General features: G+C 41.4%; 1 protein-coding gene across 8 annotated transcripts in view; it reads left to right on the top strand.

Annotated features, from left to right (window-relative positions):
- The window catches only part of SPATA13 (spermatogenesis associated 13), a 70,385-nt gene that overhangs the window by 35,595 nt on the left and 21,124 nt on the right, over positions 1 to 13,666 (top strand). For 5 of the 8 annotated variants that reach the window (XM_018570988.1, XM_018570986.1, XM_018570987.1 and 2 more), the window contains 3 exons: positions 7,293 to 7,429; positions 10,380 to 10,559; positions 11,993 to 12,178. In XM_018570988.1, the coding sequence (XP_018426490.1) occupies positions 7,293 to 7,429; positions 10,380 to 10,559; positions 11,993 to 12,178 (503 nt within the window). Of the gene's footprint in view, positions 1 to 2,461; positions 2,920 to 7,292; positions 7,430 to 10,379; positions 10,560 to 11,992; positions 12,179 to 13,666 lie in introns of those variants that run through there. The other 3 variants (XM_018570992.1, XM_018570991.1, XM_018570993.1) reach the window with 3 other exon arrangements.

The raw sequence follows: 13,666 nt of genomic DNA, 5'->3' as shown, positions 1-13,666 counted from the left end.
TAGTATTGTTTATATGTCTTCATATACTGGTGCAGCAACATTTTCAACACCTCCGATCTATCTATGCTAAGGCACATAGCCGTAAACCAGATCCTGTGTGTGTTGGATGTGTTTGCAGTCCCGATCACACTGGACAGACTAATCTGAGTTCCCATTTCATACCTCTTGCTGCTTCTGTATAATTGGATAATACAGAATACATTATTTAGCTATCACCAAATTCAGCAAGAAACTCTGCCAACAGTTCTGCTCACTGAGATGCTGCATTCACACATATAGAGAAATGTAGCCCCCATCCACACTTGAGGGTAGGCGGTTTTCAGGTGATTTTGAACCATTTCTTTTTACATGTTTTTCTGCTGTTTTCTGGCTTGTGCATTTTTGTTTTAGTAGATGGAAAGATAGTTACTACAAGGAGTAGACAATTGTTAGGTGCAATATTGCACAAAAAACATGTTGCACACTTTTTTCATGTGTTTTTTCCATGCCTCTGATGTCTATGGGGCCAGAAACGTGCGTGTCCTTGGCAGTATGGTCGCAGTTGGTACTTACCAGCCACTGACTTCAGCCAATAGAAAAACATATTTATGCCGGCTAACTAAGAAAAGAGGGATTGTTTGCAGGCAAACGTTATTTACACAGGTTTTACACATCCGACTTCTGAAGGTAAAGTGGATTTTTTCACAGAGTTTTGACCACTACAATTTAGGTAATTCTAAAGAGCTGTGACATAAGAAATAATACAATAAAGAGCTTGCAACAGCATTTAGGACCCATTTAGGCCCAATGCGTTGGGGGTGTACTGGCTGTTTTTTTCCAGAGCAGCTGCAACGCAAGACAAGGCTATTTGCTTGTTCCAGATGGGCTCAGTTCACACTACTGCACTGTGTTGGTGTGCGCTAAAAAAAGTACGGCATGCAGTACTTATTTTCAGCACAGGGCAATGTGGTACAACGCAGTGCCCATAGAACTTAATTACATGTATTGGCAGGAAATGGGGCTGCAGAGCTGTCATGGAAATTTGCAATTTGCCTACAGTTTGGCACAGTGTCTCACCAGCCAAAAATGAATTGTTTTCTTGTAAGCAAAAGGGCAGTGGAATTTCTCTGTGTGTCTTTATGTACCGTCACTGGGTAGATGAGGAGATTATGGTGGATCCCGGTAGTCTGGTGATGTAGGAAGAGATAAAGTACAAGCAGATCTCTCACAGCCCCTGACATCTTCTTCTGTCTGCACCATTAAAGTGAAACTCCATTTCAAAAAATGTCCTCCTAGAATTACTTTCATTCATGGAAAGAAATGTAGCAGGTGTACCTGTTCTGTAGATGGTGAGATAGAAGTTGCCTCTGTCTAGGGAAGGTCTGATATGCTATGATGAAATGGCCAGTCTGGCGTTGTAAAGAAACATTTCACAATTCATACATTCTTTTATGGTTGGAATATGTGTCCCCATTATCTCAATATCTCCCATTCATACTCTTACAGTGCGTTATTTCATTTTTTTTTGGAGTTGAATTAAGGCAGCCCAAAATTTTTGAGAATGAAACTTGATCACATTGACACATCCTAATCTGGCTCCCCCACTTACCTGAATCCATGGGGTTCTTCTTCCTGTAGGCTGCTGTTTTTTTTTTTTTATCTGGCGCGGCTGTGCGTGGTTCTTGCCTACACAAATGCATCATCCATTCACAAATCCTTTGACGGGATCTTTAAACTGAGAAGCAAAAAGTCCCATCTGCAACGGCGGCTGAGACACTTCTGAGTTTTCAATGGAATACAAGTGCAGTGGCTCTGGTCCCTGTTACTGAATATCCATACCTCGGTACAGACAGGGACGGGGGTCAGGTCATTGCACCACAATCCACTGATCGCAGTTGCAAGGCTTTACTGGCTCCTATGCAAAAAAAAAAAAAAATGCAATTTTTTTTCTTTTATGGATGTGTGCATTTATTATTTAGACTTTAGCTTTAACCTCTGTTACCATGCATTCCAAAGCAATTTTCTTATCCAAACCAGCTCTGCCGCCCCAACAGGCAATCTTGTATTGTTTGCCTCTATTCACACTGGTAGCCGAATGGTATTACTTAGTACTCCACCTGTGCAAAGCAGTCATGAGAGGAAAATGGACACAGTCATTGCTCACTTGCCACTGAAAATGATATATGTCTATCTCTGCCTATCGAACTTTAAGCTACTGGCCCAGAACAAGCATGCAGAAAGTGAAGTCCGAAATTCTGATCTGCATATTCGTCTGCAATTCATACTATTTTGAAGTCAGGATCAGCCAGGCAAATGGCATTTTCCCTCCCTGTTTTTTCTCATGAAACGTCTCCTTTAAGTCAAGTGTCTCAATAAAATCTTTCACAGCAACAAGCTCGGAATTGCTTAGTTCCCTTTAAGCTGCCCAGCAAGGTGGTGCATGCAGCCTTCACTGGCATACTGTTGCAGCATCTGTCTCTGGAAAGTAGATTACACTGGAGGCTCAACTACAGGAGTCTTGTCTGGCACTCGATGTTTGATTTGTGCTGCACTGGCAGCACTGCTGCCTGCTCGGCAGCATTCATATTGATGTTTTGCCGTTTTCAGCGCTTCCTCCCTAAGGGTACCCCATGTTGTCGTCATTTAAGCAGCCAAATTCGCAGCCACACATAATGTGGATCTCTGTCAGTTCCCTCCGAGTGCCTGGCCTGATGTGCAGGCGTGGAGTCTGGCAGCAATGAATAAGCTCTTTCTACAGCCGGCTTAGCAGCAGCTTCTCATGTTGACTGAGCATTTTTTTTTTAGTAGCTGCTGTGCTTCTGCATTTGTAACAGACGAGCCCCATTTTTTTATGCACTTGCTTTTTTCCCCCTTTTAATAAAAGCATGGTAGCTCGAGGGGAAATGGCACGATTTTGGAGTCTGGAAAGTCTTCACATGGGTAGGTGTGAGTCTGTTAATATATATCTGTCGCTCTCTTGGAAGTAGTTGACGTGAATGATTTGGGAGGTGAGTGTTGCTGTATATGGTGTGGATGGATTCTTACTGCAGGAAAGCTGGATTAGGATGTGTGCTATGCGTTACTACATGAAGCATCTTGTCTGGAAAAAATGAGGCAGAATCAAGGCATTTTATATATATATGTTTTATTTCCATGTCATGTTTTAGAACACCAGAAGAAAGCTTGGGGAAGCACGCCTTGACAGCTTTGCGTAATTAACACCTTCAACTGTGTCTTGTTGGAAATTAGAATTGCTTGTCTGTGTGTTGTTGACAAGTGGTTTTCTTAAAGGGTCAGCCTACTTAAAGTGAATTCATGAGAAAATATTTACTGGAGCTGCCATTTGCAGAGTTATTTGCTTATTTTTTTTTTAAGCTGATCCTGATCCTTGCTTTCACCATTTAGTAAGACTACCTACATGTAAGACTGGAACATGTATGCATGCAGTAAAGTCTGAACTGTCTTTACTCAATGGTTGTCCCAGGTCAGGAGCTCTTTAGATGTTGAAGAAAGCATGTGGATGGCAGCTCCAGAGCCTGCTTCTTTCAGCACTGGCAGCTTCCATAGTGATCCTCCTTTTATAGTTTCTTTTAAACTGATATTTCCAGTACGAGTTCTCTAAATACCTTGTTGGCCACTTATGTCCATTAGGAACTACAGTGGCTCATCTCCTGCCTTGTTCCTGGCTGGGCCATCCTCCTTTAGCTGAGTCTCATTCCTTGTAACAGCCACAGCAGACAAGTAGCCCTGAGAATGTCACATGGTGGAGTATTTGAGCTGTAAGGCCCTTTTCACACAGGCAGTCCATTCAGGTCCGCCTTTCAGGTGGATCTGATCAGAAGACCAATGCAACTCTATGGGCAGCCAAACGTAAACGGATGTGCGATTACATCTGATTACCCCCGACTCTTGTGATGGTTGAAAAAACTAAACGGACACTATCCGTACTGCTTTGATACATGGATCCCCTGCTGATTTGGAATGGATGGAGCCTGTGTGAAAGGGGCCTAAGAAGACTTTGGGGTATTTCCACTCCCCAGCATCTGTCTGCCAACATGTTTGCCATTGCCAACCTCCCCTACTGTAAATTCTAGTTCCCTGCATGTTATGCTGATCCAGTGGCTTTCATACTTTTGGAGTCATAAATCAAAAAGAAGCATGCAGATCAGGATCTGAGTTTTGTGATTTGAATGCCTGTTTTGGGTCATAGGTCACCCGTGGCAGCCTCCATATAGCTCCCAGCATCGATTTTCTTTTATAGTGATGGCAATAATGATACAATTTCTTCTGACTGTATTGAAATGCAATTTAAGATTAATGAGTTTATTAAATAATTAAAAGAGCAAGTGTTATCCATATTGTTTGGTTTAGCAAGGGATGATCTGGACTTGCAATGGCATAAGGGACTATTACGTTTTGCCCTACTGAAGGCACATGCAGTGCCTATTTGAGGAATGATTCAGTCAGCAAAGATAATGGACCTGAGACACTTCTAACATGGTCCCAACTTCTGACTTCATAAAAACAAATCAATCACATGGTCTCCATTTCTATACTGGCTACACTTGACACACTGATACACGTCAAGTTAAATTTAAAAAGCCATATATTTGTGTTGTGAGTTTTTGTTTCATTGCTCATGAACTGTTTATTTTTTTTAATTATTTCTGACATTTGAAATATGTAACACTACATGACTAGGTTATACCAAAATGGCTGCCTAACAGATGTGCTTTAGAGTAAATTGGGCAGCTGCTAGGCTGGCAAGTCTCAGGTAAGCTATGCACGCTGTGTCTCACATTTCTGCATATGTTTTCCAGTGCGATCCAGCTCTGAGGTACAACCAAGGTAGAACAAATGTTTTCACTACATCTGCTGCATCATTGCACGTGTCAGGACTATATTAACGTTTCTAAGCTTTCACACCCTTCTGTAGCAGATGCTTCTGCTGCGCATGGTCTTTTAATGAGTCATATGAAGAGTTGTTCAGTGGTTTCATATTGAAAGAAATGCTGGCTTGTTTAAGGGCTGTACCAACTTCATGCCAGGACATGGTGAAGGCAGTCATTATGTATGTTCAGGCAACGTTCTGAAGAATAGAGTATTTATAGGGCATCTGGTGACCCCCAATGAAGCTTTTACATGTTACTGATCAAAGTGGTGGCTCTTGGAATTTTCAATTTAAGATGATAAATATGCCAACTATAGATGAAGGTATGGCAGAATGTTACTGACCAACTTTTATGCCCTTCCTTCCAACCATCAGATGGTTCAGTGCCATGCCTTCTTTCCTTGTCCTAGGATACCCACAGTCTGTATTTTCAGTAAAATTCTGACATGTTTTCCAGGAAGAAGTGAGGGTCTGACACAGGACATGAGATATAATCATAATTCAATTTGTGCTTATTTAAAGTGAACTTGTAGCATCCCAGACTTGGTAAACTAACAGCCAAGCAGAGCATCATGGTGTCTGCTAACTACTATAAATGTGCGCAGAATAACTTCTGTGCACCCAGAGGTCCCTGAAACCCTAGATACATGCCGCCCTGAAATCTTCAGAGTTACTCTGATTTCATACTCTGTTCTGCCCTCAACCCTTTTCTGTTCCAGGCCTCCCACGCTCACCCTGTTAAGGTCTTTTACAATGCAATGTATGCATTGTATGTGGCACCCCCCCACCTCTATTCAAGCTTGACTTCTCCATTATTCCCAGAGAATTTTTGTACAAGTCATACTGAATTGAGAAAGCTGGTTGGATGTCCAGTGAAACGTCTTCAAGAAAAATACAGCAAGTCCAGTTGCCTTGACTTATTTTTTGCAGATATATTTAGATTCAGGTTCTGTAACAATCTTTTCATGTCCTTTGCATGACTTCTTGATCTGATTGCAGAATGTATCCGAGTAGTGCTCAGCACTGGAAAGAGAAAATCTGCCGCAGATAACACAGACGTCACCATTGCTTTATGATTCTTATATCGGCCAATTTACACATAGCTGCAGTAGGCACAGATATGAAATTGAAAACTTAACATGTGAGTTTAAGTAGAATGTATGAACAATCTTACACAGAAGAATGTTGTCAGAACAAATCTGTCTGTATTGGTGGTGTTTACATTTTCTGTGTTGTCAGTCCCTGTTCACACCTGGGCGTTTTGATGCTCAAAGCGAAGCGCAACAAAACTCTCAATGCAACAAATCCCATTCATTTCAATGGCCCCTGTTCACACCTGAGTGTTTTGTCGCAAACTGTAAAATGCCGAACGAAGGAAAAAGTACATGAGCTCTTTTTTTGCACATTTTTTTCCGCGCATTTGTCCATTCACTGTAATTTCTTTCCATGTGCTTGCTAAAACACACGTCTTCATGTGTGCATGTCTAAATGTACAAAACACGCGCTGATGCCTAGATGTGAACGGAGCCTAAATCATTTTTGCATGCCTTCTTTCCATGGGGCCAGTATTGAGAGAAATATGGTGCTGCCACTGCTGACCACCTCTGAAAATGCTATTTGCCTGGATTCTGTGGCTTCCATACTTTCAGTCTCTGACCCAGAACAAGCATGCAGATCAAGAAAGTCAGTAAAGGCAAAACTATCGATCTGCATACTTGTTCCAGGTCAGTGACTGAAAGTTCTGAATACACTGGACTACAATGACACCCAAGGATCTAGTATTTTCTGGGGGAGGTTAGCAGTTGTAGCTCCCATCCTTCCACAGTAGAGCATCCCTTCAATATAATCAGACAGTTGTACACAATATACATACACATTTTCTGTTCCTAGAAGCATGGTGAAAGTATGTGCAAATGTCACATGTAGTTTTCAGAAAGACATTTTTTTCAGGAGAAGAAATCATTACCATTTGAAGAACCGATGTCTTGTATAAAAGTTTTCTCCTGGTTGTTGACCAGTCTGACAGTTGGTGTTGCCCCCATTGTAAAACCTGTATACCCTAATGGGTACCGTAGTACTGAGTCTCTTGTTAACTGCAGTTTAAGCATGGACAATAACTGGATTGCATATGGAGGGGGCAGTTTTTTCCAGGGGTGTTTGTTTTATTTTGCAGAGGTTAATGTGTCACTGGCCACTGTGTCCATGTGGAAGGAAGACCCAGAGCCCAGATTTCGTTAGGCTGATTGTTGTCTGACACCTATACTGTTGGGTTGTTGTTACTAAATAAATAGAAGTTGAAGCATTTATCAAGAACAATACAAATGATAGTTGGATTTTTTGTGTCCACATTTGGTATGTTCTCTGTGGTAATAGCCTCCTAAAGAATCTATTTCCTATGACTTACACTTTGTCCTTTCCTTAGTCTCTACAGATGGAGGAGCAGAATCTACCACTTTGGTTGATGATAATGGAAGTGAGGAAGAATACAGCTATGAAGAACCCTACCAGGCCAATCCAAGGTATCTGCAGCAGGGAGGAGAACAGCTGGCCATTAATGAGGTAAGTTTCATCTGTCTATTCAGTTGTCCTGCATGGGTGATCATGTCTTTTATATACCTGGGCATCATGGGTTTCAGATAATTGCATACCAAGGTAAAAGTATATGTCCCTTTTTATTCCTGAAGTTTGTTCATTTTCTTTTCAACGCTTTTCAGTTTTGGGTAGGTATTGGTGGCCTGAACTATCCATCGACTTCTCCTCTAAATGGTGACAGTTCACTAGTAATGTGTGTATCATCTGCCTTTCATAAGGGAAATCACTGCAGCATACCAGAAGCCCAGCACATCACAATGGCAGCTGAAAACCCCTATTTTTAACACAAATTGTAAAACAGTGCAAGCTTTTATTTTGCACGCTAGCCAGTGTGCAGGAAATTTTTTGTGTTTTTTGTATTGTCCACAAACATTCCCACATAATAGCTAGGCATTCCAGACCTATCCAGAGGTTTGTGCAGCTCTCTGTACCACAGGCAGTAGTGTATGCTCTATATGACAGCCTACTGTCTAGTAGGTTGTGGGCGTGGACTTGGACTTGTATTGGAACTTGCACATGAGTCACCCACTGCTGCAGTCCCACTGAGAAGGCTGGAGCTATAAAATCTAATGAGGCATAATTTGTGTCCCTTCCCATGAGATGAGGAAAAAGCCCTTGCCCTGATTATGTATCATAAAACATTGCATAAGTAGAAGAAAAATGTTGAACCACTACGTGGCTCTTGTCCAAAACACTGATTAATCGTGACAAAACCTGGCCTGATCTGCTGACTCCCTTTCACATAAATTACATCATCGTACGTCTTCTGCACTACCACACTTGTTACTGGGCCTATAATAGCAAGTCCATCGTGAATAAATGTACAAAGTCAGCATATGGAGTGTCACTCTGTGACAAGCAAGCACTGCTTATGCTGCTCCCTTATTTGTAAGGGACAGGCAAGTGTGCCTGTGCCCCCCTTCTACCCCTTTGGCTGACATTATGCTTTATGTTGGGACACGTTGGATTTGAAGTTGTTTTGAAGTTGTTGGTTGAAGTTGTTTTTTTTTCTGTGGCTGCGGTGAGCCCATCTTTTTTAAAAGGCGGCTGGGTTATCCATTCCTTCGAATTTTTAATTCTGACTCAGCAGTGTTCTGGTATGTGACCATTTTAAATTAGAAAAAAAAAGCTTGTCTAGTAATCAAGATTTCTTAGTCAAGAAAGATGTAAAACCAAACTCCAGGAAAAAATTATCATTTGTACACCATGTACACCCCCTGCCCACAGAACATACAGCTTTTAAGTGATAGTTTGTAAACTTTATTTTTTTCCCCAGAGTTTGGCTTTATTGACAGAAAGCACATCAAACCCTATTGCACATACTTCTTGTGAACCCATACACAGATGTGAGTGCTGTGGGTGGTACCATTTAAATCCAAATGTAGAGAGTCAGCACACCAGAATAAGATCCAGATAAAGAACTCATTAAAGTCCCATATCACAACAAAACACCTGATTTAATGATTTAAGACATCTCCCAATGAGATTGAGTTTTGTGGTTTCCCATGGGGGAAGGTCAGAGTTCCTCTTTGTTTCATTGAGATAGTTGTGAAATCCCATATGATGAAATGATCTCCAGTTACCGAACATTAACTTTTAAAATTTCCCTCAGCTGAATTTTGTATTGCATCGTTTGTATAGTACTATTTTCAGGGAGAGTAAAAAAGAGAAGCAATCCATGTTGAACTATATTTATTTTTGTCTTGTTAAAGGGATATTGTTTCTAAAATAATCGACAATTGTAAAACATAATCTATAGAAAGTCCAAAGATCTCCCATGTCTAAATGAACATTTCAATAGAATTCTGTACTTACTTTCAGCACACACTGGGAGGAATTCATAAAAACTGGAGCAGACAGAATCTGGAGCAGGTGCCCATGTCAACCAATCACCGTTTGTTTCATTTTCAAAGCTTAACTGGACAAACTGAAAAGAGACGCTGATTGGTTGTCATAGGCAACTACTCCAGATTCGGTCGGCTCCAACTTTTATGAATTCCCCCATTGTTGTCCATCTTTCAGACTTAGCTCCACACTTTTGATTCTTGGACAAAGCTTCACCTCAGGGCTGATGTGAAGTAATAAGACCACCCTGATTTGTATGGTTTAAGATTAGACCTCTCATTCTGGAACAAATGGGACAATTAAAGCATAAAGGAACCAACCAGTATACTGAGAACAAAGGAGGCCTGCAAGTAGCAGAGTTCAGCAGCAATTTGATGACCCACTGATTGGCCAGTGTTGGTCTTCTAAAGGAGGGAGGGGGGAGTTTGGGAAAATCTCACCATCGAGATCAGTCCCTATTGCACATGGAGATCTCTGTGCAATGAGTAACTTCACAGTGGCACATCAGTTACCGGCTGCATTGTGAACACAGCAGCAGATTTAAGAAGGTCAGATGTGTCATCCAGTAATTGATCAGACCACTGACATCTGTAGCTGTAGACATTGTGACGTATGGGCCCACACTGACTTCTATAGCTGTAGAAACTGTGGAGCAATTCATCCTCAAAGTTTACAAGAGAAGCAGTGAAGTCATTCATGCCCAGTCTCAGCACTTTGCTCTCCCCTCTTCCTGTGCACTTGCTTTGTGTTTACAATAAAATCTAGAAGGCTTCCAAGTCACTGCTGGGGGAGGGTGCACTTCTACTGTTACATTTTAAGAACAATTTACAATGTCTTAGAAAAGAATATGGACATTTAAAGATCTAGAATATCTATAGGTACTAACATCCCAGAGACACTTAAATGAGACAAAAAGCAAAACCTACTATAGCATCTACTTGCCATTTGTAATTGGTGTGTCCAAAATAAAATTGCTTGTCACAAATTTACATTATTTTTGCATTATTGTTAAATAGGTCCTTGGTGTCAAAGTTTGCAGATTTTTAAAAAATGATTATAATTTACTTTTCAGTTGATCAGCGATGGCAGTGCAGTGTATGCAGAGGCATTATGGGACCACGTGACCATGGATGATCAAGAGTTGGCCTTTAAAGCAGGAGATGTTATACGAGTCCTTGAGGCTTCCAATAAGGACTGGTGGTGGGGTCGGATTCGAGACACAGAGGCCTGGTTTCCAGCAAGTTTTGTCAGGGTAAGTTCTGTTGTACTCTACTTGCAAATTACCTTGATGTATTAGGTCTTTTGAGGAACATCAAGAGCACGCAGGTTTGGACAAGGAAAGGCTTGACATGTAGGCCCTTGTAGTACTCTGTGTAGGACCACAGATTATGCTGCCACTGCTTAAAATGTAGCCTTCAGCCTATTATTTTTAATGTTTTTACCCCCATTTGGTTAGATTGAGGACGAATCAGAGGCTCTTTAAAAGAGAATTATGAGGCGAGTGATTTTCACTCGGCCTCATAATGTGAGCCGACCTGTGACAATGCAACTGTCACAGGTCGGCTCAGTAGTTCGGGAAGTGAGCGAACACATATCGTCGCTTGCTCACTTCTCGATCTATCCCTGCAGAGAGCCGTGACTGTCACTCGCGGCTCCCTGCAGGGATCCCCTCCCCCCCCCAGTCCGATCCTCCAGCACTGACTGGCGAAACGGAAGGGGGGGGGGCACAGCTGGCTCTGCCTCTGGATAGGCAGAGCCAGCTGTCAATCCCGCAGCTGGGTGGATCCAGACAGTATGTCGGGATCCGTCCAGGCTGTGGCGTCTCAGTATACTGCGAGCTGCAGCTCGCGGTATACTGAGCTTTGGGTCACGGGAGGACGCTAGTTTGTGTTCTACCGTGACCCTTAGGAGAACTATGGGGAAAAGAACTGACCCCATAGTTCTCCTTTAAAGGTTTGTATTGCTGTCCATTGGGGAGATTCCCTCCACTTGCTGTACCAGGGCAATGGTCAAAGGCACAAATGGTGATCAGGAGTGCAGATGGCAATAAAATTCTGACAAGGGTTCTGAACATTTTCCACTCTGTAAAAAAAAAAAATTAAAAAAAAAGTTTGATTTTAAAGCTTAGTTCTTGGTGGGCTTTATAATTTAATTACTCATTTGTATGGAGCCTTTTCCTCCTTATTGGTATTTTTTTATAATGTGAAAAAAGACTCCTGCAAGGTCGTTACCTGCGTACAAACATTAGCTGTGCGATTCTTAACCCTGGGAACATTCATGTTGTTGGGTCTATTTAATCTTGGTTTTGTTCTTTGCTTCAGTTTGTTTCAACAAAGCTATGTATTGAGCCATTCAGTAAAGGACAAGTCCAATGCCAATGAGTCATCCATTCTTTTTGTAAATTTCAGCTTGAGCTATGGAGCTTGTAGAACAGCAATTAATAGAGATACATATGTTAAAAAAAAAGAAGCCTAAAGCACCACCTGCTGGCTCAAAAAGAGAATATAAAATAGTAATATGTACTATTTCATATTTACCTGACAAATGATTTTTAAAGATCTTCTTTTTTCCAGTTTTTATCATAGAAAATAAATTATAATGAAGTGATATATTGCACTTAAAAAAATACTGGCATATGAACCAATTTATCATTGATTAACTATTTTGTGTTTTTTATTGTTTTAGCTGCGAGTAAATCAAGAAGATGTTTCAGAAAATTCAGGCAGTCTACATGATGAAGAACATGACACTGATATTGGCAAATTTCGCCTTAAGAGTCCTGAAAACAAGGACCAAATGAGAACAAACGTCATCCGTGAGATAATGAACACTGAGAGGGTCTACATCAAACATTTGAAAGACATCTGTGAGGTGTGTTTTCCAGCTATTTGTAACAGATGGTTTGTTATTACCTGACCATGCACATATTCGTACTAGGTGCTATAGTCATTCTGCACCAATCACATTAGGAGAACCTGGCACTTGTAAGTGTTCTGTGTGGCTCCTGAACCATATGCCTTGTGTGTTAAGCTGCCTGCTAATTGGGTAAATATTATGTTAAGGTTAAGATTTTACTGGATAAGAATTGTTTCATGTATTGAGCAGTAACCCTTCTCAGTACGACTCTGAATCTATACATAAACAGTTGGGTACTGGACAGCTGGGGATTGTACAGTGGCTGCCCTGTCCAGGTGTCACATCCAGAGGGTCACTGGGGATGCTGAAAATCACTGTGCTAAATACAGTCAGCAGTATAGTATAGTTACATAGTTACATAGTATTTGAGGTTGAATAAAGACATTAGTCCATCAAGTCCAACCTATTAGGATCTCATTCTAGGAGTACCTGTACCCCTGTATATTACGGTCCCTTAAGAAATCGTCCAAAAGTTTCTTGAACAATTCCACATTCTTTGCTGAAATCACTGTCTGTGGCAGTGAGTTCCAGACCCTAACTGATCTTACTGTGAAGAACCCCCTTCGCCCCTTGTGCTGGAATTTTTTTTCCACCAATTTTAGGTGGTGGCCTCTAGTTTTTGTAATGGAGTTAATTTTAAACAGTTTATCGCTAATGTTGCTGCCACCATTGAACATTTTGTACATGGAGATCATATCCCCCCTTAATCTCCTCACCTCCAATGTGAACATGTTTAAATTTAGTAGCCTTGTCTCGTAGCTCTGGTCCTCCATACCCCTAATTAGTTTGGTTGCCCTCCGCTGGACTTTTTCCAACTCAAGGACATCTTTTCTTAGTACTGGTGACCAGAACTGGACCGCGTACTCCAGATGAGGTCGAACCAATGATCTATAAAGTGGCAAAATTATAGACTTGTCCCTGCAATACATCCCCTTTTTAATACAGGACAAGACCCTGCTAGCTTTGTTTACAGCAGCCTGGCACTGCAAACTACCTTTCAGTTTGTGGTCTACAATGACCCCCAAATCCTTCTCCATTTCTGACTTCCCTAGCGGCATACCCATAATTGTATAACCCATTTGTTTATTTTTAATTCCAAAGTGCATTACTTTGCATTTATCGACATTAAACCTCATCTGCCACATTAATGCCCACTCCCCTATTTTATCCAGGTCCTCCTGTAATGTTATAATGTCTAAGTCCGTGTCTATTACCCTCCCAATTTTGGTGTCATCCGCAAACACGGAAATATCGCTGTTAACACCCAGTAGCCTGTGCTAAATACAGTCAGCAGTGTCCTGTTCTGGGAGCGTCTGGAGCGACTTGCCTTCCGTACTCTGGACAAAGTGAGTGGCTCATTCCACTACTTGCCCATTCAGCAAAGGTATTGTATTTTTTTTTTCAGTGCATACAAGGAGTCCAATGGTTGGACTAGGTGGTGGT

This window comes from Nanorana parkeri, unplaced genomic scaffold, assembly GCF_000935625.1.
Source record: "Nanorana parkeri isolate BGI_ZX_2015 unplaced genomic scaffold, ASM93562v1 scaffold1649, whole genome shotgun sequence".
NCBI lineage: Eukaryota > Metazoa > Chordata > Amphibia > Anura > Dicroglossidae > Nanorana > Nanorana parkeri.
The sequence above is the reverse complement of the archived record's forward strand: the minus strand, read 5'-3'. Positions and strand labels throughout refer to the sequence as shown.